At 51.0% G+C, this 26,212-nt stretch overlaps 1 protein-coding gene across 3 annotated transcripts; it reads right to left on the bottom strand.

Moving 5' to 3' along the window:
- Window positions 1–152: 152 nt before the first annotated feature.
- On the bottom strand, window positions 153–26,212 carry Ccdc92 (coiled-coil domain containing 92). Of its 3 annotated transcripts, none has more exons than XM_076560211.1 (4): window positions 26,053–26,212; window positions 5,279–5,425; window positions 4,852–4,893; window positions 153–2,117 (listed from the first exon to the last, which is right to left on the bottom strand). In XM_076560211.1, the coding sequence occupies exons 2-4, from the start codon at window positions 5,406–5,408 to the stop codon at window positions 1,345–1,347; spliced, it is 945 nt and encodes a 314-aa protein (XP_076416326.1). In that variant the 5' UTR covers window positions 5,409–5,425; window positions 26,053–26,212; the 3' UTR covers window positions 153–1,344. The 3 variants fall into 3 exon arrangements, with proteins under 3 accessions (XP_076416326.1, XP_006970739.1, XP_076416327.1); XM_006970677.3 differs by lacking the exon at window positions 26,053–26,212 and adding an exon at window positions 25,782–25,953; XM_076560212.1 differs by lacking the exon at window positions 26,053–26,212 and adding an exon at window positions 25,389–25,927.

Here is a 26,212-nt window from a genome sequence, read left to right on the forward strand (position 1 = left end):
CAATCTTCTTGTTCATTCCTCAAGTACTTTCCTTGTGTTTTTGAGATACAATCTCGTTATCCTGGCGCTTGCTGACTTGCCAAAGCCTCAGGGTCCCTGTCTTCACCTCTCCAGGGCTGGGGTCACACACAAATCTGCACCACCACACTTAGTTTTTGTTTGTTGTTTTTTAAGATTTTATTTCTGTGTATGTGTGTGAGCCTGCCTGAATACACGTGCACCACATGTGAGGTGTTGGGGTCCCTGGAGGTACAGCCAATTGTGAGCCGCCATGTGGGTGCTATAATCAATCGGCAGCAGCGATTCTAGCCTTGGCTTTGCTTCTCCATCTTCTCGAGAACTCTGGATACAGCACGCACCAGTGCAGGTTTTAAGGCAAGTGCATTCTCTTCCTTCCTATTGAGCCACTGGTGTGGGTTCTACCCGTCTCGGCTCCGGCACCTGCCCTTTGCTGGCAAGCGCAGGGAAGGCTGAGGCTGCTGGGGCATGTGTTCAGTCCTGCCCAAGCTCCAGACTCCCCCTCCCAGGGCCTTTGTGTGGCTTGGGGACAAATGGCTACTGGCTGTCTCTCTCATACTGTGAGGCTGGCCTGGCCAGCTGGGGACAGGGAGGCAGTGCGGAGCCTGGGCAGGACAGAACGCAGCTTCTGCCCGGAAAGGCAGGAGTCCCAACATCGCAGCGACAGCTCTGTGCAGCGAGCATCCCCAGCCCACCTGCCAGTCCTCCCTCCCACTTCCTCCAGTCCCTCGGTGCTTCAAAAAGACAGAGGAGAAGGAGGGTGGGTTTAGAAAATAACATTTGTTGGATCCTGAACATTTGGATGAAACTAACAAAAACTTATGAACACACCTTCAGGTTGGGGTGACATGAGGGGTGAGGTCATCTTGCTTAGGTCATCATGTGACATACAGCTGCTGGGCAAAGGGACCGTGGGAAGGCAGGAGTCTCCCCGTGGGGGCAGAGGCTGCTGCTCTGCTAGGCTGCCCTGGATCTTGGGAGAGGCGAGTCCTCAGTTTGCTCTGACTTCAAGCGCTTCGGATTCTGAGTGTGGCATGTGATGCAGCCGTGGCCTGGGCCTTGTCTAGGACTGTGCCGAGATCTCATGGCGAGGGGCTGGAAGCAAGCTATTGGCATGCAGGCATTGGCCACAGTGCCAGTAAATATCTTCAGTGGGGACACCATCATAGCATGTGTCACTATGGGCCAGGAGCCAGGCTGCGGCGATGACGGGAGGAAACGTTTGGCATGGGCGGGGCGAGGAAGGTGTGGGCGAGGTTCCCTGTGCCGGCGGCGGCGGCGGCGGCGCTCACAGTGCGTGGATGGCTGCGGGGCTGGCCGCAGGCTTCACACAGTTCGGTCCGTCCCTGAGTGCTTCCTCACCACCTTCCCTGTGTTCACTTGGTCCACAGCCCTCGTCTCCCCCTCAGGCTGGGCCTGGGGTGGACTGGCATGATGGATGCGGTGAGCCACCCCGACATGGGTCTTGTGTGGCTTGTCTCGGGCTGGGCTGTGTTGCCCGCTGGCGCCACGGTCTGAGGCGATGGGAGGTATGACCAGAGGCCGCTCCTTGAGCTGGACCTCAGCAGACTCCCGGGCCAGCAGGAATGGGGTGGGATCCGGCATCGCGTCCACCGGCTCCCGCAGAAGGAGTTTGCGGCTCTCGGCTCCGAACCTGTAGACCTCCTCAAACTCAGGGTGCAGTGGGGCCGACAGGCTCTTCTTCATACGGCGGCGGGGTGTCTCCGGCAGCTTGTCCTTGGGGGGTGTGGGCTTGTAGCTGGCCAGTGCAGGGCCGCCGGCTGGGCTGGCGTCAGAGGTGCCGCTGGAGCTCAGGAGCTTTTTCTTGGCTGCATGCAGCTGCGAGGTGAGGTAGGCCACGGTGCTGGCGCGCTGCTCTAACTCGCCGGACAGCATGCTCAGCTTGTGGCTCTTCACCTTCAGCTCCTCCAGGTACTTCTTCTCTCTCTCACGGACGGTATTCTCCAGCACAGCGATGGCGGCGTTCTTCTGCTCCAGTTCTTGCAGTAACTTGTGGTTTTCTTCCTCCTTGGCCTTCAGCTGGGCCTCCAGCTCTTCACAGCGCCTCTTCAGCTCCGTTGTTCTGGAAGAGCCGTCTCCTGCAGGAAAAGTCAGGTGCAGGTCAGAGCCCAGTAGAGGAAGGAGATGCTCGTGGCCTGTGTGGAGGGCCCTGGCGAGGAGCCCTATGGTAGGCAGGGTGCAGGATGGCCTGTAGGCCCTGCTCCCACTAAAGGCGAATCAGGGGGTCTCGAGGCCCCTCCCAGCTCTTGGTTCCCTGGCTTACTGCGTAAAAGAATGTCTCCAGAATCTGAAGGTGCTGAGGTTAAAACAGCTTGAGCGTCAGCTGGAGTCAGCGTCTCTGGAGTGCCAGCTCTACAAGTGAAGGGTGTCAGACATGTCCCTCAGGCCTGACCCTGCTCTCTGTCACCTTCATTCTCCCAGCTGCCCCATCTAGAACCTGCCCTCTCTGCTCCTCTGGAGCTGGCTGGCAGCCTGCTCTCCTCTCCGACCGTCTGGCCTACTGCCCACTGGGCACCACCATCTCCCAGGCCTCCTCCTTCAGTCTGCCCTGCTCCCTTCTTCCTCCCTTGGCCAACAATAACGCCTCATGGCAAACAAGCTGCCAGTCTGACAGTCCATCTGTTCCATGCCTTCTGCTCCCACATGAACCCTGAGCTGCCTGTCTCCTTGTTTCTTGTGTGTTGTGACCACTAGGGTTGATTCAACTCCAGATCTGGGCATCCACAATCTGCCGACAACCCTGTAGTGCCATGGGTTCTGGGAGCATGCTGTACCTCTCTAAGCCGGCAGCTTCAGGTGTCCTCTGAGCTATTAAGAAGCCCCACGGGCGAGTGTACACTCACTGCAGGTAAACACAGACTGTGTGTGTGTGTGTGTGTGTGTGTGTGTGTGTGTCTGTCTGTCTGTCTGTCTAGAGAGACTGAATCAGCAAATGTTATCCCTAGAAATGATGCAGTATGAGTCTTGGGTTTTTAGCCATAACCAAAACAACACCACCACCCCACCCCAGCACTAGATTCTCCAGTGCAGTGAGGAACCCCAGCCCAGTCATCAGGCTTGACATCCACGCTCTTCCTCCACACACCTGCAGATGGGCCCTCCTCTCGGCCCTACCTCTGAACGTGATAGACCTACAATCTCAGGTCTTTGGCTGCATCCCAGCCAGACACAACATTCTGGCATCCGTGTCCTCAGGGAATGCTAAGAGGGCTGAGGGCTGACAGACCTGGGACAGTAGAGCAGACTCCCTGGTGCTGGTCAGACCCAGACCTTGACAGTCACAGGTTCTGGGCCATTACAGACACTGTCTGAGGCACACAGCCCTGGTCCCAGCAGAACAAGAAATCCAGGGCTCCTCAGTAAGGTGCTTTTTTTGGCTTCCTATCCCTAAGAGGCCTGGGCAAACACTGTCCTTCCCTGAAAATGACCTAGCTACCCAGCTGTCTGCTCTCCAGTGCAGTCTTGGCCAGATCTAGCAGGTGCTTCTGGGAGATGCTGGTACCCCAGTCCTCTACATAATCCTCTCTAGAAATTTCTGACCTCCAGGTCTAGTCCACAGACCTCTGCTCCCCACTGAGCAGTACTGCTTGAATCTGTTTGTGTCACTGGGCACTCAGGTGTGTAGACCACAGGGGAGAGACTCATGATCCTTTCTGACCTGCCTTCTTAGCTTGTGTGTGATGTGCCCTGAACCGAGCACTAGTTTCACCCCGAGGATGGGACATGCCCCCACAAAGGCCACCCACCCAGAGGCTTTTCAAACCGCCCCCTCTGCTGAAGCAGCACCGCATGCACCTTTGACAAAAGCCATGCTGCTGCTGAGGGTGTCCTAAAGGGCTTGAGGGGACTTGAGACAGAGGCTCCAGAGCTGCTGCAGACTAATCTGGGCAAAAGGGGGAGGTGTGGGGACACCCTGGCCCCATAGCACAGGCCGCTCCTTCTTTCCCAAGGCCTGTCATGGTGTGTGTGTGGGGGGGGGGGGGGGCAGACCAACCACAGGTTGCAACTCTATCCTGGCAGACAGAGGACTCAGGTGTCTTTGTTCTGTGCAGATTTTGGTGGGTAGGCTCCTGCTCCAAGGCCTATGAAGCCTGACAGGGCCTTCTGCACCCACTCAGACAAAACCACGGCAGGAGTGCTCAGGAGTTACCCAGGGACAGAGTAACAAATGCTCAGTGATGTGACCTGAGGCTTCAATGAAGACTGGACTCTCATGAGAGCTTAGTTAGGGGAAAGGTCTCCCCAGATGCATGTCCCATACCCTTCAGTCCCGGCTGGGTGCTAAGGAACATGCCATTCTCCCAGGCCCAGAGCTCCTAGAAGACCCTGTCTCTATCATTTCCCTGGCCACCACTGGTTCGCTATACTCTTGGGGTCCCCAGTGAGTCTCACTTGGGAAGTGTATCTAGACCACAGTCCAGAGAAAGATGGTCTCAACTTGTGGACCCACAGCCCTCCCCCCACATGGAGCACGGTGGCTGTGGGTCAGCCTTGGGTAAACTCTGGAGACTGGGGGAGGGGCTTCTGCCTAGCCGTCACTTCTCCTTTCTGGCAAGTCACACTGAGGTCTATTTCTGGATTACAGCGGGATATACAGTCATGGTAGAAAAGCTAGAAAATTCTGAAAAGTATGTAACAGACATTCTAGACATAAGTATCAATGGGAAGTGAAAAAGGCCACTCATCACTCCAGCCCAGGTGTCTGAGGGCACAAACTTGTCTCTGTGCGGGAAAATCACCCTAAGCACGTGACCAGTGGGAATACATTGCCAAGAAAACAAGATGCACCCATGTGTGGGGAGGAGCTCTTACCTGTCACTTCGAAACTTTTGAGTGTCAGCTCATAGGTTAGATCTACAAAGGAAACATGACACACTGATTATCGTGACATACTTCACATCAGTTCTGAAAACAGCACCACATCCCAGCTGAGTGAGTTCTACTGTGTAGAAGCAGGATCGATGTAAGAAACACCAGGGGTCAAGGTTCCCATCGGGGCTGCAAGAGGACCTGGGCCTCATCTTCCCCGCACACCCCAACAGCACAGCAGAGCGCGGGAGCAGCTGCCCCGGGACTGAGACTGCGCTGTGGTGAGTGCCGGGGCACCTGCTCTTCTAGGGCAGGGCGGCAGCTGAGTGCTCAGAGCTTCCGGGAGGCTGGCTGGGTGGTGGGAAGGCTGGCAGGGGTGTAAGTGGGGAGGGCCTGGCGCCCCCCGACAGCGGCTGCGGCCTGCCCCCACCTGTGCAGTGCTGCTGCAGCCGCCGGATCTCAGCATGGAGCCCCTTGAGTGTGCTGGCATGTTCCCGCTGGAGGAAGAGCAGGTTCTTCTGTGCGCTGTGCAGCTGGTTCTCCAGGTTGGTGGCTGCCATGCTGACATCCAGGTGACCTGCAGGAAACACAAAAGCATGAGAGTTGAGAGGAGGTGGGGCTCTGGGTACAGGTCACGGGAATATAAGGGAGCAGGTGAGGTCCTGGGGCTCCAGGGCCCCCTTCTGATGAGCACCTGCCACATGCCAGGCCTCTGTGAGAGCCAGCTGAGGGCATGAGTAGTGCCCAGTCCAGGACCCCAGGCTGCTTCTCCTTCCTGGAGAGGAAGAGACTCGGAAGGAAGACTGAAGAGTCGGTAGATGGAGCAGGCTTTATTCAAATTCAGGTCTCGTCTTTCCAGTCCTGACTTCTGTGACTGGCCCAAAGCACCCCCAAGAGATTCCATAACTAGGAAGCAATAATGCCCCACAGAGAACCTGGGGCCAGGACCACCTGCAGTGGGCTCCTAGGCACATTACCTGGGAGCTACTGAGGTGAAGAGAAGACAGAGAGGAAGGAGAAATCTGTGGCTACAGAAGTATGGGGTCCTCAGGCCCCGCCCTCAACTACAACTGGAGTAATGTGAAGTCAGACCATGTTTCTAGAAAAACTAAGGGACCTGGCCCAGCACTGGGACACAAGGACAGAACACGGTCACTGCAGCTCTCGGTGCCTTCCCACAGGCCCTTCCCGAAGGAGCCTTCTCAAGGGCCTCTAGCATGCCCCTGGGGTCCGCAGCACACACCGCTGCCATCAGCTGAGGAGCCGTGTGTTCACCACTCAGAACTGTTTCCAGTGGACTCTAGCCAGGCCTGCCTTCCCTCACACCATCTGCTGAGGCAGCCAGGCCCCACCCCGCTCTGCCGCAGGAGAGTCGGCAAATGCTCCGAAGGAAACAGAAAAGTGACCGGCGGGGCCAAGGAGACAATAACACATCCTAGCAGGACAATGGTGACAAAAACCAGGACACCTGAGTTAGGGGGACCGGGGCAAGGAACAAAGTTTGGTCTGGAGGGCATAAGCTGGTGAGCTCCATCTGTGGAAGAAGCATCTAGCCAAGGCATGTCAGCAGCCTCAGCAGCCAGCTGCAGGGCAAGGTGGACCCTGCACCTCAAGACCCCAGTACTGTGTGCCAAGTGCATGGCCTTGGAAGAGGGCACTGACCATACCAGAGGAGCCAGTACAACCAAGGCCAAGTGAGCGGTGACATGTGAGGAACGGTCCCTGGGCCGCACCCACAGCAGGAGCCTCAGTCAGAAGGGCAGCCCGGCCTGCGGTCTGAGCCTCTGGGATGGCAATGGTCTCCTGCACTCAGAAGCACTTCGTGCTCAGCCTGGCAGGAAGGACGTCTGGGGCCACCTGGACCCGTGTGCTCAGTGTCTGGAGGCTGGGCGGGGGGAGGCCTGACAACCGTGTTTGCAGAGGACAGGCTCAATTCCAGGTCCTGTGAGCTCAGGGAAAGCCGAGCCCAGGTTTCAGGACTTGCAGGTCTAGGAACACAGGGCAGCAACCTGGGCCTAGTATGAGCGCACACAAGTGCCACCCCATTCTGACCCAGCTCCCCATGCCATCCGCCAACCTCCACTGCTGTCAGGCCTTGTCTTGGTGACCCATCTGCATTCAAACTCTCAAGGCCATTCTGTGTCCTGACTAGGGAGGTGGGGTGTTTTAGGGTCCCACTTGCTGGCGCTCTCTGGAGCCCCAGTGCACTGGCAGTAGCGCAGCTCTCTTCAGAGCTTATCAGTGCCACCCAACGGCAGCACAGCCCTCTGCGCCCTCCTCTATCTGCCTTCCCAGGATCCCAAGGTCGCAGCCTAAGCTCTGCTGCTTTCCAAGCCCCGGCCTCAGATGGGGCTGTGTCTCACACCCCTGGCCACTGTCCGAGAGTGGGCTTATGGGCACGTGTCTCTTGCCTTTATCCTTGCATGGCCTGCAGGCTTGTCCCTGTCTCGACCTAAGCCCAGTCCAGTGCCTGCACCCAGGAGGCCATGGTAAACACCAGTGGTGACCTACAAGCACCAAGGCCCATGTAGACAGGGGCTTCCTCCTCAGGTCTGTAACTCACAGCATGCATGCCCAGAGAAACTGTGTACTTTAATAGTCTAAACTTTAAGACCTCTCATGTAGCTCTGAGAGAATATCCTGTCTACACAGGGAGTCAGATACTTGCTTTTATAGTCTACGCTGGGCCCCTCAGTGGCCACCCTGTCCCAATCCCCGGGTGGTAGGTAAGTTTTATTTGAAATCCATTTAAGTATGGTTTACAGAACTGATCCTATTTGGATTGCCTTAGGGAATCAGTGCTTGAACCTAACTCTGGACTCCAGAATTCATGGTTGTCTTGCTGCTACAGTTATTACCCTAGAACAAACCCAGGTGTGCAAAGAGTGCCATGCACCACCAGGGAGGTTTGCTGGGCCCTGAAATATGTACTGACATTAGGACAAGGACTTTCAGCCCTGTGGTAGTCCTGGCTGTCTAGGTCCCCTTATGTCCCTCCTCTGGGAGGCCCTAATAGGCTCCAAAGAGGAGATCTGTCTATGCAGGTGTATGGGGCAAGGCATGTACACATGGGACTAAATTGTGTCGAGATGGCTAAGTGACTTTCTCACCATCTGGGCAGGATGGTGGTGTTACTGAATCCATAGGGGAAGGAGCTGCATAGCTTGAGTCAATGATGTGAGTCTTCTCCTGAGCTACTGATCCCATACCATCATTAGAGATGGTATGCCGAACTTGATGCTGGTCCCCAAGCAACTTCAAGAGTCAGACCCATGGGAAAGGGTACACTGCTGGGTCTGGAACTGGTTGGTATAATGGATGGAGTCAACTGTGGGTTTTCTGCAGATGGCTAATGGGTCCCAGGCTACCACCTCTGAGCATCCTGCCGATACTGCCATTCTGTGTGGTGAGGGCACCACCCTGCTCATGGCTCTGAACTGTGGTCTTTGCCCCGGGGTGATTCAACTGTTTCTGCGCCCGAGAGCCACCAACAATTTCACAGCTCTGTGCAGGCAGCAGGGGCTAAACACTTGTCCCCTTCTCCTGGAGACTCTGCTCTCAGTTGCAGGTAAGGTTCCAAGCCACTCACTCATTACGAGGGACCTGGCCCAACCCCAGTGAATGTACACAGACCTGTAGTTTCTCTCCAGACAGCTCCAGCGGTGGGCACAGGGTGAGGCAGGCACTCAGACACTTGCTGCAGTTACCTCCCTGGCACCACGAGCACCATCAGTTCACATCGTCCTCTCTGCGCTCAGCAGACCTATGGGGAAGTCACTGTTTGTTCTGCAGCGGGCTATAGAGACCAGGGGAACTGGGCCACCATTTCTGGGGATAACTTGACACTAATGAAGGCCTTGGTGACTAAGGACCCTGTCTGTATCGGTTCTTGCCATCATTAAGACAAACGGCCTGTCAACAGCCAAGCCCAATGATGCCCATCCTGACCCCCAGGTGCTGGTTGCCTCTTAGCCCCAGGGCACTGAGATCCTCCTTCTGGAGCATGCTGCACCAGCACTCTGTCACCTGCTCTGGCAGTCCTCTTTGCAGGACCGAGGACACTCTACTGAAACAGGGAAGCTAAGACATGGCCCTGAACCTGGCAGTCCCCCTCAGCCTTAGGGTCTGCAGCAGTAACCTTCAAGGCTGGGCAGATGTGGATTTCCACCGGGAGGCAAAGCTTCCCGTAGTACACATCCAACCTCTGACAAAGCGCACAGACAAAGCAAATCTGATGTAACTCAGCTCCAGAGGAGAGTGGATGACCGTTCTCCTGCAGGGTGGAGGCCAGGCACCGTGCCTGTTCTGATGACCAGACATGGCTCTCCACCCTCTGGGTTCCCCATCTATTCCCGAGACAATCACGAACCAGCCCTGCTTTTAAGACAAGAAGGTGGGCAAAGGCACAGCCTTCTGGGCCTCACCAGCACCTCTGCAAAGCAAGGTTGCTTCAGAAAAACTAAGAGGAATCCCACCCTCAGGATGTGTGTCCTCATACCCTGGATAACAGCAGGAATGGCCAAGGGCCTGATTCACACTCACCCTTTCTGTCCCACAGCCAGAGCCTCTGGGGACTGACTCAGCACAAGATGTCCTGAGCCAAAAGTAGTGTTCTACTCAGCGGTGAGCTGCCAGACACCATTTGGGTGTGCCTATGAGGGGGAGACCCACAGCCAGGTCCAGATATTCCCCTTTCCAAAACATATCCTTTTATAGCACCCCTGTGCACACACTCACCTGGCCTACATTTTCATGGCAAGCGCCTGATGCCCTAGCCAGGCTGCACCTCCCCAGCCTTGTCCCCTCAGGTCACCAATATGCTCTTAGCGCATCACCACAGTACCCCTTGCCCCTCTTTATCTGCCACACTGGGCCTTTGCACCCCGTTCCCCTCTGTCTGGACTACTCTAGGCAACCCCTCCTTCTGCCCTCTTTCTCCTCCCCCCCAAGAACTCATGCATTACGCATGCATTTCAGATAATTTTATCCTGCTCCACCATGGGCTGGGGAGAGGCTGGGCCCGTTACCTCCCATTAATCAAAAAGCACTGCGGCACATTGATCTGAACATGACCTCATCCCATAAAGTCTCGACAGCCTGAGAAGATATTTTAAAGCAGCTACATTTAGCAGACGAAGAGAAATGAGTATCTCTGGGGGAGGGGTCTCATTTAAACACAGCCTCTGGGCTATTCAAAGCAGTCTAATTCACAAAGCCAAGGAGGTAACGATTTCAGAATATGAGAACGGTGCCTAGTGTGACTGAAGGCTGGTTAGAGCAAGCTATTATTGAATCTACTCATCAATTAGTTAGAGCTCATCTGCAGTGGGTCCTCTCTCCCTGAAGGACGGATACACTGTCTCCCCTACTTACTGCAAGGACCTGTCCTGGGCACTACACACCATCTCAGTGTTGGAGCTTGAGGACCACTGGGACTTTTTGTAGGAATTTCTGTACTGCTCTGGTTTCCTGAAGCTTAAGGACTGCTGTCAGGAAAAATATTGGCCAGGAAGGAAGGTATGCTACTCATTTCTAGGTGGATGTGTGGGTTCAGAGGACACCAGGGAGAAAAAAACCTCTGACTATTTGGCCAGCAACCTGTCTCCACATGAAGAAATTCAGAGAAGATCTGCAGATCTCAGCGGGACAAAAGGACAGACAGGGTGGACAGACAGGGTAGACAAACCTGAGAGGGCGGGACTGGCCTGGGGTGCCAGTGAAGCCAGTTAGCTGACTCTAATCTTCATGACAGCCCCTCAGTGCTGAGTGCAGCAGGCTCTGGTGCCTGGCACACAGTAAGTGCTCAATCAATGTCAGTGACCTACTGCTATGTAAACACTGGTTCAAAGCTCTACAGATTTACTTCGGAGCTGTTTATTTGTCATACTAGACATTTCCTGAGCACTAGTTATGAGAACGAGCTAGCAAATTCTAGTTGCTTCCAAAGAAGACAACATAAAAGTACCTGGGTCATCTGCAAAAGTAGTTCTTTAGCTGCCTTCCTCTTCCTGCTCCATCTCCACTGGAGAGGGGCACAGGGATGGCGGAGCCCAGAGACAATAAAGCATTACTTCTTCCTCTGAGCCAATCTATAGTACTCTAACAATGGCTAAAAATGGCCTGAGTAGGGCTAAGTAGTAGCCCTCCCATGGGCCTGCTTTCATATGCACCCTGGAGGGAGCTGTTGAGATGGCTCAGCAGTTAAAAGTGCCTACTGGCTCGTCTGACAACCTGAGTTTGATCCCTGGAACCCATAGGTGGAAAGAGAACTGACTCTGACAAGCTGTCTGCTGACCTTCACATGCATGCCACGGTATGGCGGCACACATGCGCACGCACATACCCACACACACTTCTAAAAACAGAACTTTGGCCGGGCGGTGGTGGCACACGCCTTTAATCCCAGCACTCGAGAGGCAGAGCCAGGCGGATCTCTGGGAGTTCGAGGCCAGCCTGGTCTACAGAGCGAGTTCTAGGATAGTGGGGGCTGTTGCAAAGAGAAACACTGTCTCAAAAGACAAAAAAAGAAAAAAACAAAACAAAACAAAAAACCTTTATCATGTATGCAGACAACACAGATACAATTCTGAATTCACAGTAACCTAGATGAACTGCTGTAAGCTGTGGGGACCTCCTGTCCCTGCCTGCAAAGGCACTTAGGCAATTCAATGAGCAAGTCATCTGATAACTACCAAAGAGCTAGGGCTGCAAGATAAAAGGGCATCAACTCCCAGAAGGCAAGCATTTGACAAGGCTCTAGAAATACCTTGTTAAAGAAGAACGGAACTACAGCACTAAATATTGACAGCAGAGGGGCAATTAAGTCTGTTAAGAGACAGAGAGCAATCTTGAAGAATGAGGGTGTTTGGGCCTGGAGAGGTGGCTCAGGGGTGAACAGCACTTGTTGCTCTTGCGGAGGACCAAGGTTCAGTTCCTGACACCTACAGGGTGGCTCATAACTGCCTGTAATTCTAGCTCCATGGGATCCAATGCCCTCTTCTGACTGTCTGGCACCGGGCACCCACATGATGTAGCCAGAAATACTGGCAAAACAAACACACACACACACACACACACACACACACACGTGAAATAAACCTAAACAAAAGAATTGAGATAGTTTTTCTGTTTTTAATTTTTGTACGTGTATGCATGTTTTACCTCATGTATATCTGTGCACCACACATGTGCCTGGTATCCTCAAAAGTCAGAAGACAGCTTTGGATCCCCTGGAACTGGATTTATGAATGGTTGTGAGTTACCTTGGCGTGCTGGGACTCACACCTGGGTCATCTGCAAAAGCAAGAAGGGCTCTATCTAAACTCCTGAGCACTCTCCAGCCCTTTTTTTAAAAACCAAACACAAACAAGTGTGGCTAGAACTAAGCACAGGAGCTGTGGTTTGGAACTGCAGGCCCGTTCCTCGAGAAGCCACCACGCTGCCTGTGTGGAACAGTGACTTGGAGGGCCAGAAGACGTTCAGCTGTAAGATTAAGCAGAATGACTGCAGTGAAGACAGGCGAGAGCTGGTGGGCTGATCAGTTGACCCACCCCAACATCCACTCCATCTGTGATCTGCTGGAGCATGTGAAGGGGCCAGTCCTGCAGACCCAACGCTACAGGATCCTCAAGACACAGGGCAACAGCAGAATATCCAAGAGGAGCTCCAGTGAGGGCCCAGCATTGGCCTCGAACCAGACCAATGACTCTTTGCAATGAACACTTGATTTATGGATAAAAGGGTTTACCATATGACTCCTATGTCACACTACTGCTTCCACAATGAGATTTTTCCTTTTGTTCTCTTAAATTTTATTTTATTTTTGGAGGGGAGGTTGCAAGGGCACAGGGTGGATATGAAGTAATAGGAAATGAATGGGATTGAGATGCATGATGTGAAAGATGAAGAATAAATAAAAAGAAAGATTAAAAAAGAAAAGGAAAAAAGCAGAATGGCTGGTGTATTTTATCAGAGCAATAAACAAGCTGACTCTTTATGTAGAGGTCTTACGGGTGCTCTACTCTCTAACTACACAGGAGACATTTTCTTTAACAGATGTTTCTAAAAGCCAATAGAAGAAACCAAACAAACAAAAGTCTTACTTCTGCACAATGTCTACCACACAAAGGATTCTGAGTGCTCAGAAGGGAGGACTCAGGGAGCATGGCACAATTGCATTGTGTGACGATGACAGTTATCAGCATATGCCTGAGATGGATTAAGCTAAAAAGCTCATGTTTAAACCTCTATCAGCAATACCACACTTTGAGTAGGTCATGACAAAATGTCCAAGGACGTACATAGAGTATTAAAGCATTACTTTCTAGATGGTAGGGTATGGGTGATTTTTCACTTCTTAAAAATTCTAGGCTGGAGAGATGGCTTAGCAGTTAAGAGCACTGGCTACTGTTCCAAAAGTATCTTTGTTCATTTCCCAACACCCACATGGTGACTCACAACTGTCTGTAATTCTAGTTATTGGGGATCCAACACCCTCAGCTGGCCTATATGGGCACTGCTCACTCGTGGTGTACAGACATCCCTGCAATCAAAACACCCGTACGTAGCCGGGCGTTGGTGGCGCACGCCTTTAATCCCAGCACTCGGGAGGCAGAGCCAGGCGGATCTCTGTGAGTTCGAGGCCAGCCTGGGCTACCAAGTGAGCTCCAGGAAAGGCGCAAAGCTACACAGAGAAACCCTGTCTCGAAAAATCAAAAAAAAAAAAAAAAAAAAAAACACCCGTACGCATAAAGTCAAAGTAAATGAACGTTTTAAATTCTACTTCAGTACTACCCAGATGGCTTTACAGTCAGAAGAAATGATCAAGGGCACTCTCTGAAAAAGGCAATCACTGAGTGCCACTAAGGAGGAGACAGCATGCTTCCCCAACACATGTCAGGGGACTCTGGATGACTGCAACTGTCATTACTTCATCCAAGTACACAGGAGTTCACTGGAGGCAAGTTTTACAACAGCAACCATTTAGTGTCCCCAAGACAGGCAGAGAATGACAAGAGTCCCTGGGTGCCTCCTCTACATACACAGTCCACCTTCCCGTATCTCGATGGCATTAACCATCATAAAACACAAGCCCATCAGCAATTCTCCAGCCACTGACATCCATTTCCTTCTGAAAGAGTGCACAGCCTGATGTTAAGGCTGTAAAGATGTGATCAGAAGCTGGCAATTAGGCATGGAAACATGATACATAGCCTGTCTGGGAAGCCTGTGGTCACTGGAGGCCTGCATGATGGATTTATTCCCATGTTCCTCTTCCTCCGATTAGCTCACACGTTCAGAGTTGCTATTTAAAACCACACCAGGCACCCACACTCAGATAAGGGGTGAGGCCCTCTGTGTCCAAGGTCTCCTCAAGAAAACAGGTCTGGAATGCAGGAGGCTAATGAACCTCTCAATGTGCTGTGTAGACCAGAAGAGACCAAGCTCTCCATCATAGGGTGCCTGCTGGAGTCCTGGGCTTTGTGGAACCAGTACCTGAGGCAGATTTTACCCCAGCAGGTAGGAGCCCCAGACCCCAGAGGAGTCAACCTAGCACTTTTGATTCCACAGAGAACATCCTACACACAAGTGGCGCTGGGACAGCAGTGGCCAAGGGCTTGTAGGACAGCGACCCTGCCTAGGTCCTTCTGCTACTTCCGCATCCTCCTCTTCTCCCAACAGACAGCAGCACTCAGGGTAACTACTCTCTGGGGTAACCCATTAGAGTGAGCAGTACTAGCAGAAAACAAACTCATTCATGGCTTTGCAGAAATATCACCTGTGAGCTTCTCAAGCTGGCCAGGCATCAGGATCACCCTGAGCCAACAAGGTAAGAATCTCCATAGATATAGTACAGATAGTTTCATCTATTAACTTTTAATGGACATGGTTCTATGAATACCAGTCTAGAGACTTCTTGAGCCTCAGAAGTTACCCTGACAGCTAGGAACTTAACATCATCGAAAACTTATTCTGGCCAGGTGGCAGTGGAGCACACCTCCCAGCACTCGGGAGGCAGAGCCAGGCAGATCTCTGTGAGTTCAAGGCCAGCCTGGGCTACGGAGCGAGATCTAGGACAGGCACCAAAACTACAGAGAGAAATCCTGCCTGGAAAAACCAAAAAAAAGGGGGGTTGGGGTTGGGGATTTAGCTCAGTGGTAGAGCATTTGCCTAGCAAGCGCAAGGCTCTGGGTTCGGTCCTCAGCTCTGGAAAAAAAAAAACACCCCAAAACAAAAACAAAACTTATTCTACTTATTCTGACAGTGTGCCATTCTGCTGCCTAGAGTAGCCTTGAACTTGCACATAACCCAGGCTGACCTCAAACCTACCATCCTCCTGTCTCAGCTTTCTGAGTGCTGAGATCACAGGTGTGTGCCACCACACCACACACCTTGAATTTATCAGTCCTTCTGATTATGTACTTAGCAATCAAGCCAGTATACTCCTAAAGCACCCAGTGCATAACTTCATTCCGTGCTTACAACCACTCGGTGGGGGGGGGGGGGAGATAACAACCTGTAATGACAACCTCTTGAGGTGGAAGGACTAAGCAAAGGAGCCAGGGGAAGGGAGCCCAGGGAGGTGCCCTTTAGTGCACCTGTCTCTACCCCAGGCAGAGAAGATCCCTGGAGGATATGGGTGGGGCCTCAATTATCACAGCATTCCTGGCACTTTGTAGGATACCAGGTGGCACCAGTGAACTGCTGCTGAGTGGGCAGGGCCGGGAAGGACAGAGCTTCCCTTCTGGAAAGGCTGGGGCTGAGCTGAGCCCTGGAGGATGGGCAGACCTAGGGAGGAGGAAGCACCTCTGGGGAGGGAAACCTGAATGAAGCCTGACCACACACTACTTGACTCCAGAGGTGTAGAAACAAGGTGGGCTAGACAAGCTAATGCCAGATTTACACTATAAGAACACATCAAGAACTGATCACAAAGGCTGGAGAGATGGCTTGGCAGTTAAGAGCACTGGCTGCTCTTGCAGAGGACCTGGGTTCAATTCCCAGCAGTCACATGGCAGCTCACAAATATCTATAACCCCAGTCCTAGGAGATCTAACACCTTCTTCTGGCTCCTGTGGCACCAGGCACACACATGGTTCACAGACATACATGTAGGCAAAACACTCATACACAAAGCCTAATTTTGAAAATTGTACACGTAAGTTGAGGTGCCAAGGTAGAAACCAAGGTGGGAGAGCTCTACAATAGAGGTGCAGTCCCCAGTTCAGAACTCAGACAGGCCAGGATAAAGCAGGGCACGGGGGAGAGGTACAGTGGCCCCAGGTCCCTTAGCTCTGGGAGAAAGTCATAATGACGAAGGCTTACAAGGTCAGGTGCTATGCTCCATGCTCGCTGAACCCTCTTACCCAATCTGTATCTCAGCGAGTGAAAAGCTGCAGGTAGCCGGGCTGAGATTCATTCTGAACCACTGACTGAAGTCCACATTGCTGACACACTGTACTGTTGTCCCCCATGGAAAAAATGTCACCAGCACACACTGCAGTGACAAAACACTACTAGCACTTTCAGAGCTCCCTCCCCGTTTCCTAGTGCACAGCTGGAGTTGTGAGTGGCTTATGTCCAGATGTCTTGCTTAGTGTTAACAGTCCAATAGCTCGGTTTTGAGGATGTGGCTGCTCCTGCGAAGACAGCCCCTCAGAACAAGAGGTGTTCGCCCTACAGCTGCAGAAGAGCAGACCCTGTACTGGGTTAGGAACCTAGAGCCTGCCTGTGAGCTGGTGCAGAACGCTGTGAAAATGCGCTGCTGTTACGTTCCACTGAGTGTTTTGAACACCCAGGCTTCAGATTCAACAGAATTCCTTACACTGCATCCTAGAAATCCTAAAAATGTGCTGTTCTGACTGGTTGTCTTCCATGACAATATACTGTCTTCCAGTACAGTGCAAGGTGACCTCTCTGGATGACGCCGAGGCTGTGGTTTGCCGGCGAGCTGGAGGAGGGCTCAGACTTGCTCTATATAAACATATAAATATATAAATATCAGGCCATGGCTGCTGACTCCCTCCTCATTCAGATCCTTTGCTTGTGCACGTGCACAACTGGTGCTATGACTTAGATGACGTACAGAATGAGGGCAGCGGGGAAGTAGATGGGGCAGCACGTGAGAGTGGGAGCCATGGTGGCAAGCAGGACTCTGCACATGGTACTTGCTTGTGTCATCTCATCCCTGCTCAGTCTCTACTCGACCGAGCTAGTGGTATTCGCCTACACAGTTTGCACGGCCACAGTTCTTTACGGATGTACAGCAGCTGGAAACAGTCAGAAGTAAAGAACATGAAGATGAGGTTCTCTGGTGCATTAAAGGGCCTGACCAGGAGCTGCCACTCAGGGGCCACATCTGGAGCCATTTGGGTCACTACAGCTGGTGAGAGGGTGCTACCTACAGTCAGGAAGCTCCACAGCAAAGAGCTACCTAGCACCCAATATGAACCGCAGGATACTCGGTAGGTAGCTCTGCCCTGAGGTAAGGCTTTCCTCTCTTGTGATTCGAGGCTTCTGCTGCTCTCCTTGGGTTTCAATGGCAAGTGTGGGGACAGAGAGCTCACAGGAGGGACAACAGTTGGCCAGGCATGGCCTTCTTCCCGCTGTAGAGAGCGCTACTGGCCTTGGAGAAAAGGGCCGCCATCCTGTAACAAGCCACCAGAATGACCCCACGTAAGCTTGTCTCGAATCTTCCCCCGCTGGTGAGGCAGTCAGTGTACAGAGGGCTCCACTCTGCCTGCCCCCATGCTGAGCCAACTCGGACAGCTCCTCACTCTCCTGGGCTCCCATGTCAACCTCATGGTGCTTGTGACTGTGAGTGTCCCTTCTCAGTCTGTGGCAGAAAGATTTTGGTTTTCTTGTCTAAACACTAAGATAACCAAGAAATGGAGCCCTGCAAACAAGGCATCTCCGGCACTGTGGTTAGAAAAGATAAGTGTTTCCAGAGAAATTCTGTGGACACTCTGAAGTCTATACAGAGCTGACACAGGTCAGCTCCAGGGAACACTGTCCAAAGGCGTTAGCATGACTTCATATATAGGGAACCTCTGTGTTTAGAAGACCGCTGGTTACATGAACCTTAGAAAGACTACAGTGTCTCCAGATGCTGATGAGACTGACCAGACACCTGTAATCCACGCCAGCATTCTTCAGGGTGGAAGAAACGAAGGCTGGTTCTGTGTCACCAGGACACCCTGAGCACAGGACCGGCACTTGAGCTTTGCACTCGGGGCCAAAATGGAGAAGTTAAGGAAATCAGTGCCGAGTCAATCAATCAAAATTGTTTCCGACTTGGAAAACAGCTCTTGCTCTAATGTAAAAACAACTACTCAGGTGCAAAATTCTTGTTCAAAAATTAAAATTTAAAGATACAGAGTTTGGAGGGATGGCTCAGTGGTTAAGACTCAAGTTCAGCTCCCAGCAACCACATGGTCCTTAAGGTCCAGATGATCCAATGACTGCTTCTGGCCACCATGGGTACTAGGAATGCATATGGTGTACAGTCATATAATTCAGGCAAAATATCCATACACATCAACAAATCTTTAATAAAACAAAACACCAAAGGCATGCCAATGTTTTCTTGAGGCTCTTAAATACATTCTTTGTTGCATGGTTTTGAGAGTTCAGCATTCCCTTTGTGGAGTGGCAATATAAAGTCTTGCAGTTCATTCTTTCTATAATGCACCTTTTCTGTTAACTTTTGTTGTTGTTTTGTTTTTTGAGACAGGGTTTCTCTGTGTAGCTTTGGTGCCTGTCCTGGATCTCACTCTGTAGACCTGGCCTCGAACTCACAGAGATCCGCCTGGCTCTGCCTCCCAAGTGCTGGGATTAAAGGCGTGCACCACCACTGCCCGGCCTTCTGTTAGCTTTTTTACATTTACTTACTGACAAAGCATATGTACAGAGGTCCAAGGACAACCTGTTCTTTCTTTCCACCATTTGGGTTATGGGGATGGAACTCGGGTTGCCAGCCTTGGCAGCAGGCACCTTTACCAACTTGGTCATCTTGCCAGCCCAATGAAGCATCTTTCTTTAGTCTTAGTGCCAGGAACAAGGTCACCATTTGGAATGTGCAAAGGACCAAACATTAATATGACCCTTGCATAGCTCAGAGTCTAGATGTAGGGGAGGCTGGACATCCCAGCACATATTAAGTCACATGAAAGAATTCTCTCACAAAGGCTAAACAATACCTACCCTATTCTTTTCAGAGTAGGAGCACAATCTCTTTATAAGCCTTTAAAAAAATCTTAGATGTTGCATAGTATGGCAACTATAAAATCATTCTTTTGAAGCCGGGCGTGGTGGCGCACGCCTTTAATCCCAGCACTCGGGAGGCAGAGCCAGGCGGATCTTTGGGATCTTTGTGAGTTCGAGGCCAGCCTGGGCTACCAAGTGAGCTCCAGGAAAGGTGCAAAGCTACACAGAGAAACCCTGTCTCGAAAAAACCAAAAAAAAAAAAAAAAAAAAAAAAAAAGTAATGCTAAAATCATTCTTTTGGCTGAGAAATATGTTCAGGTGTCATGTTTCTCTGCCAATGTTGAAATATCAATAATAACATGATTTTTAATGTAAACTTTGCTTTCTAAAACCCTTAATTCCTTAAGGACTAGTGCTATACTGAAATGAATAGGAAACTATGTATTTACCCAAAGCAATTAAAATTCAAATGAGAAAAGCAAACCTGTCATCCACCTGTCTTTGTGAGTAACACTTGCTTTTTTTTTTTTTTTTTTGCTTTTTTTTTCAAGACAGGGTTTTTCTATGTAATAGCCCTGGCTGTCCTGGAACACCCTCAGTAGACCAGGCTGTCCTGGAACTCACAGAAATCCACCTGCCTCTGCCTCCTGAGTGCTGGGATTAAAGGCGTGCTCCACAACCATCCAGCTTGAACACTTGCTTTTTAAGCCCATTGATGGTTAAATCAATGTATTATAGGTATCTGATATGTTCAGTACACTTAATATAAATGTAAGCCCTGCATAGTACATTGCTACTTAAGCAGAGCGCTTAAGACAGAATGACTATTTGTGAGCATCACAACACAGTAAAGAAAACCAACAAAAATGGTATAATGGGGGAGAAAAGGCTAAACAGCTCCCAGCAAAGTAAGCTAATCTCTGGGAGGTCTCCATCCTCAACACAGAAAGGTCTCTACTCTTCATGGCAGCTCCTCTCCGTCCAGAAGACCAAATACTCTCATACTGACAGTAGAGCACTGAGATGTTGATGGGGGCTCCTTAATTGTGGGGGACTCCTTAATTGTGGGGTCCTCAAACCACTTATGAGTCTCACACTTGTAGTAGAATATTTCAAGGTGTGTTACATTTGTTTAATGATGCAAAGACATGTTTCATTAAATAAAAATCCATCAGGAGGCTGCATCAGCAACTAGGAAAAGCCTAGAGGCAAAAGGTAGATGGAATAAGTTAAGGAAGCTGGCTAGAAACTAAGCTAAGTTAAGGCTGGCATTCATAAGTAAGAAGAAGCCTCCATGTGTGATTTATTTGGGAGCAGGGTGGCGGGCCCCCAAAAGAGCAAAAACAAACAACAACACACACTATCTCCCACCAGACCTGCTTTGTGAAACTTCTAGGCTGGTGAATAGCATTGTCAAGGTGTTCTTGAGCTGACCGTTCTCTCCATATTGTACCTGTCCCAGGTCAGGTCTCATGTAGAAACATGCCTCTGAGACTGCCAGAGAGTCTTTTGCAGCAAGGTAACCTTTGGTATTCAAAATAGGCCCTTGGAAGTGACAAAAGATGTCTCTCTGTATCCTCTGCCTGGATGCAACAGAGAAGGGATGCGGGAGAGTTGGACAGAGGCGGGTGCTCCGAGCCTCCCAGCTTACAACAGTGCTGGATGAGTCACTCTGCTCATAGGGCTGGTGCTGTGGGAAGCCATCAGGAAATGACAGTAGCTTAAGTGTGTGTGGGGGGGTGCATTTATAAACATGTTCAGACCATGTCACTCAGACAGAAGTGGCTGCCACACGGATACGCTAGTCATTCCACTCATCCAGAAGATAGCTACATGCAAAGGCTGACATAAGACTGTTAAAAACCTGTAAAATATTTTATTCCTGGATGTAGCATATTGCGTGTTGACTTAGAAGCACACACATGACAGGTATACAACTTTGTGTTCCTCCCTGTCTTCATTGTCTCCCAAGACTGGACTGGGTAATAACAGTTTAAAGTGGAACTGTGTGCAGTACCCTAGCAGCATTTTGCAAGACTCAGGCATCTGGATGCCCTATCTTTGGACTTCACACAAGAACTCAACAATTTAAAATCTAGAACTTTCACCAGGCATGGTAGCACATGCCTTTAATCCCAGCACTTTGGAGGCAGAGGCAGGCGGATCTCTATGAGTTTGAGGCCAGCCTGGTTTACAGAGCAAGTTCTAGGAGTCAGAGCGGTTACACAAAAAACCCGTCTCAAAAAACAAAAACCAAACAAACAAACAAAAATCTAGATCTTTCACCTAAACAGCTGGACAGCTGTGAGACCTCTAGGCACTCCCTTCAGTTACAGGCATTGATGTGGGAGATAAACTTGTGTTCTGTCATCAGAAGCGAGGCTGAAGGCATCAATGAACTTTACTACTTCGTGAGAAGCCCATGTGGTGGCTAGGGTCAGTCAAACAATAGTCCAAGTCCTCAGTCCACAGCTCTTCAGGTGTAATGTGCTGTGCCCCAAAAGCTGCCGGGCAAAGTTCACCATGATGTTCTGGAGCCAGTCAGCGGCATGAAGAGCTGAGACACAAGAGCACCCCAAAAGACCACTCCCACCTGTCGCTAAGAAGGTCTTGCTCTGGCTTTTTTCAGCTTAATGTCCCTCTCTCTTTGCTCCCATCAGTGAGGTCTGGCCTTGGTGTTCTCTTCACTGGACCCTAATATCATAGCCTTGATGCCAAGACAGACTACCCCAAACTGCCTCAACCTCTTAAACTTTGTTTTATATGTTGGGTGTGTGTGTGTGTGTGTGTGTGTACATGCACTATGATAGATGTATGAAGGTCAGAGGACGATTTGGGGGAGCTGGTTCTATTATATAGGATGTGGGGATCCAAATCAGGTCATCAGGCTCGGCAGTAAGTGCCTGAGCTCAGTTTCTGTAAAGTACTGCCAGGGTACTTTACAGGCTGCAAAGCCATCTAGCTGGCCCTTGACCACTTTCTTCCCGGGAAGTATCCTTACTTAAGACCTATTGCCAGGTGCAGGCTACACATCCTTCTTCCCTGGCCAAAGGACCACCTCACCTTACTCAGAGCAACATGGCTGAAAGATGCTGTTCTCAGCTTCCGGAGGTTTCTGGTCTGGTCACAGTTATCCAATCAAAAAATAACGATGACACACTATGAAAGACAAAGACTGACACACCCTGAAAAGGACAGCCAGGACTGGTGACCTCTGCTGTGTTCTTGTCTCCAAGGACTTTCCTTATCCTCCCTATCAAAGGGTAAGACTTTGGTGCCTCTCAATGCGGATTTGTTATCATGCCCCTAGTCAGGGAGGAGAAATAACCCCTGTGCCTTTTGTTTGGGTGATGTATGCGGTGGTTGGAGGAATGAGTTCAAAAAAAGCTTCTTTGATATCAGAGTATGGCAGAGCATGGCTTCCTACTTCATCCATCACTGGAGAAATTAGGTTAGGAACCATTAGCAATCCCAGGGTAGTCATCCACAACAGGGACAAAACTTTCTCTTGTGAAGCCAGTGTTTTATGCACCACCCCTCCCCGCAATGGTATCAAAGATGGCCCTTTTCAGTGTAATTTTTCACTTCTGGGTAAAATGTGCAACCTTCAGATGGCCAGGACCACAGTGATCCTGGGAACTGCAATGTGTAGTAGCAGACATCCCTTAAGCAAGGTCAATATGAAAATGGACTTCAGGCTCACAAACTCTAACTGCACAGCAAATGGGAAAGCAAAGCCCACTACAATGGTCTAGGAAAGACTCCCACGACAGCGGATCTCATGCAGCGCCCATATGGTGGCTCACAACCATCTGGAACTCCAGGTCCAGAGGATCCAGCAGTTTTAACTCCACTGGCCTGGTGACCGTCCTGCTGCACTTCAGACCTCTGTGCTCCCAGGAACCTGCTCTGTTCATCCGCTCCAGCCCAGAGTGCTAACCCCAACCAGTGCACACACCTGGGAGTTTGGTCATTCTTCTAATGGTGACATCATTATTCCCACTGTCAATCAGTTCATCAAGACTGACATCGCACACAAAAAGGCACATCTTCTATCTTCTTCAATTATAAAGTCTAGGCTGTCCAGTTTCATGTCAACTCGACACAAGCTGGAGTCATCAGAGAGGAGGAGGCCTCAATTGAGAAAATGCCTCCATTAAATCTGGGCTGTAAGCAAGCCTGTAGTGCATTTTCTTAATTAGTGACTGATGTTGGAGGGCCCAGCCCATTGTAGGTGGGGCCACCCCTGGACTGTTAGTCCTGGGTTCTGCAAGTAAGCAGGCTGAGCAAGCCAGTCAGCAGCACCCCTCCACAGCCTCTGCATCAGCTCCTGCCTCCAGGTTCCTGCCCTGCTTACGTTCCTGCCCTCACTGCTTTTGATGATGAACTGTTATATGGAACCGTGAGTGAAATAAACCCTTTCCTCCCCGAGTTGCTCTTGGTCATGGTGTTTCATCACAACAATAGTAACCCTAACTAAGACAGCCCCTTTTGCCCTCTCTCCAATTCACAGTGGTTCTACTTTTTGGTTTTGTTTTACTCTGGCTATATTTAGAAGCCATCCAGAAAACACTGAATACGACGACTTTAGGTAGGTATGACTCGACTGGTTTGCTATGGAGCTTGAGTCATATTTGAGTAATGAAATAAACAAAGTAAAATGCAGAGCAAGCGCCAGAGTCACCTCTTTCCCATCTGTAACGTCCTCAGCTCAGGGAAGCACACTTTTACAACTTGCTGACTCTCAGAGAACAAATGGTACCACTTCATTTGTAGCAAGAACGACTTCTTACTTCCTTCTTAGAGAAGACACTTCTCTTGACTTAGTGGTTAGTACAAAAAGAAAAGCCAGAGAAGTATATAACACACTTCCAACACACTCATGTGGGAGCGCTTTACAATCTCTAAGGTCCCCAAAACAACACAAAATAGGGTTCGAGTCACTTCCCACATCAAGCAGGGAACCCAGTTACAATCTTCCCAGGATTCAAGTGAGTGTCTGGGGATGTCAATAGGCACACAGCTGTAGAAGCCAGCAGCAGAACATTTAAGAACAAACCCACAGAGCTAGGAGGGAAACATAGACACCCTGGAATCCAGTGGCCACTGGAACCCTGGGAGACACTCTAACAGAACACCCCCACGTCCCCACACACAGCCCTTCCAGACCTGAGCTGTCATTCATGCGGCACTGGGAGGGAGCCCGAGGAAGGGTAGGTAGCCCCCCTTCTTTTCACTGCTGAAGTTCTGATCGTAATTTTGCTTTTATAGCACCAGGGATGCTGCCTTCCTGTAAGTACTCAGTGTCCTCTTCCTTGCTCAGGAATTACTCTACAGCAATAAAATCCCTCCTGCATGGTAGACCTTCAAATGTCTGAAGACCATTAGGACACGGGCCCTTCCCTGCCAAATGCTTCTGTGGGGATGAAACATCAGAGCCTACCCAGCTGGTCTGGAACTTGCACTTGGAGCAGCCTCTGTATGTATGGCACTGCTGGGCGCCTCGCCACTGCCCTCAGAGTATATGAAGTTTAGGAGATAGTTAATCTTAGCTAATAAATGTGTCGCCCAGTATGCATTAGGATCTATTTATGGCTGACCTTGTTTTAGACAGAAGGAAAAAAGCTCTGCATATTTTCTTGCCAGAAATACGAGAGAATGCTTTACAAGTATTTCTTAAAAGCATCAACATTGTAATTAACATCAGTCCTGCCACAAACACATCCTGACAATTAGATAATGAGGCTAAAATCGATTTTCCAACCTAGGACAGATGAGCATTAAGAACCCAGAATGAGTGAGCTATTCTAAACAAAAGGATTCATGTGTCTGAGAAAGTCAATGTCAAAAATGTCTAATTTCCAAAACATCAATTTGAGATATTTAAGTGTTACAGGAAAATTCTGGTCCATGTTTACGCTGTGTGGAGCCCTGCGTTCAGTCTTCCACACTGCAAACCCAAAAAGAAAAATCTTAACGAAACTAATTGATAATAATATGTTACCGAGAAGGAGCAAGTCAAATTATTTTAAGGCTTTTTAGTAGTGGTATACCCGTGTACACAAGTCTTAAAGCCTTTCTTCCAAACATATTATAATATTCAGCCATTTAGGTGAATAGTTAGTTCACCAAAAGGAAAACGAGAAAAACTGGAGGTAAAAGTCATTTGGAATGCTAGCATCTTTTTCCTTACAACTGAATGGCAAGAGAATGCCGGGGAATTCTTGTCTGTGCACATAAATAATAATACCAGTGCTATTTAAATAAATTCCAAACTTAGTTTGTAGCCAGCGATCCTGGTTTTAACACTCTTTTTCTTTGAGACAGGGTCTCACCATGTAGCCCCGGCTTGTCTGGAACTCGCCATGTAGCCAAGGTTGGCCTCCAACTCGGGAGATCCACCTGCTTCTGTCTCCCGAGGAGAGCTGAAATTTAAAGGCGTGCGCCATCACGCTCCAGCTGCTTTGAACACTCCTAAAGGTGTCTGGAAGCCCGTACTTTGTTATGAAACCGACTGGTGCCACCTGTCCCAGGGCACGGTCACATTTTTCTCCTGGGCCACCCCACTGTCATCCGTGGACGAGACCGTGCAGCGAAAGACAACTCGAGGCTTGACATTAGCCCGCAGGGCCCCGGGTCGAGCCCGAGGAGTCCGACCGCAACCCGGGGGAGAGCGTGGCCAGCGCGCGGGTCCGCGGGTCCCCGGGAGCCCAGGGCGGAGTACTTACACGGAGCCTCCCGGCCGCCAGGGCTGCAGGTCCGGGATGCTGCAGGTGTGGCGCGGCCGGGCGGGCGGCCGGGGCCCACAGCATCCCGCCGGCTTCGGGCCGGACCCCGGGGCGCTGCCCCAGCACCTGCAATGCGGCTCGTCCTCCGCCCGGGGCGGCGGTTGCGGCCGTTGCTGCGCCTCCCCCGCCGCGCCCGGTGCGCAGCCCGGCGCCCAGCCCCGCGGGCGAGCCTCCTCCTCCTCCTCTATATCCGCGCAGGTGCGCGCCTCACCTGCCACGGTCCCTCAGGCGGCTGCGGCGCTCGGCCTGCTCCTCGCGGTGGTCCGCGGCCCATGGGCAGGGACGGTGGGAGCCGGGTGCGCAGCGGCCCTGCCGCGGGGCACGGGAGATTCAGGAGACACCGCCCGGCCGGCGCATCCCGCCCGCTCCCT

This window comes from Peromyscus maniculatus, chromosome 23, assembly GCF_049852395.1.
Source record: "Peromyscus maniculatus bairdii isolate BWxNUB_F1_BW_parent chromosome 23, HU_Pman_BW_mat_3.1, whole genome shotgun sequence".
NCBI lineage: Eukaryota > Metazoa > Chordata > Mammalia > Rodentia > Cricetidae > Peromyscus > Peromyscus maniculatus.

Excerpts from the sequence above, each read along its gene's own strand:
- Ccdc92 (XM_076560211.1), bottom strand. The coding sequence starts at position 5,408 with ATGGCAGCCACCAACCTGGAGAACCAGCTGCACAGCGCACAGAAGAAC. Across the intron at positions 4,894-5,278 it reads GCTGCAGCAGCACTGCACAG|ATCTAACCTATGAGCTGACA; the intron begins GTGGGGGCAGGC and ends TTTCCTTTGTAG. Across the intron at positions 2,118-4,851 it reads CAAAAGTTTCGAAGTGACAG|GAGACGGCTCTTCCAGAACA; the intron begins GTAAGAGCTCCT and ends CTTTTCCTGCAG.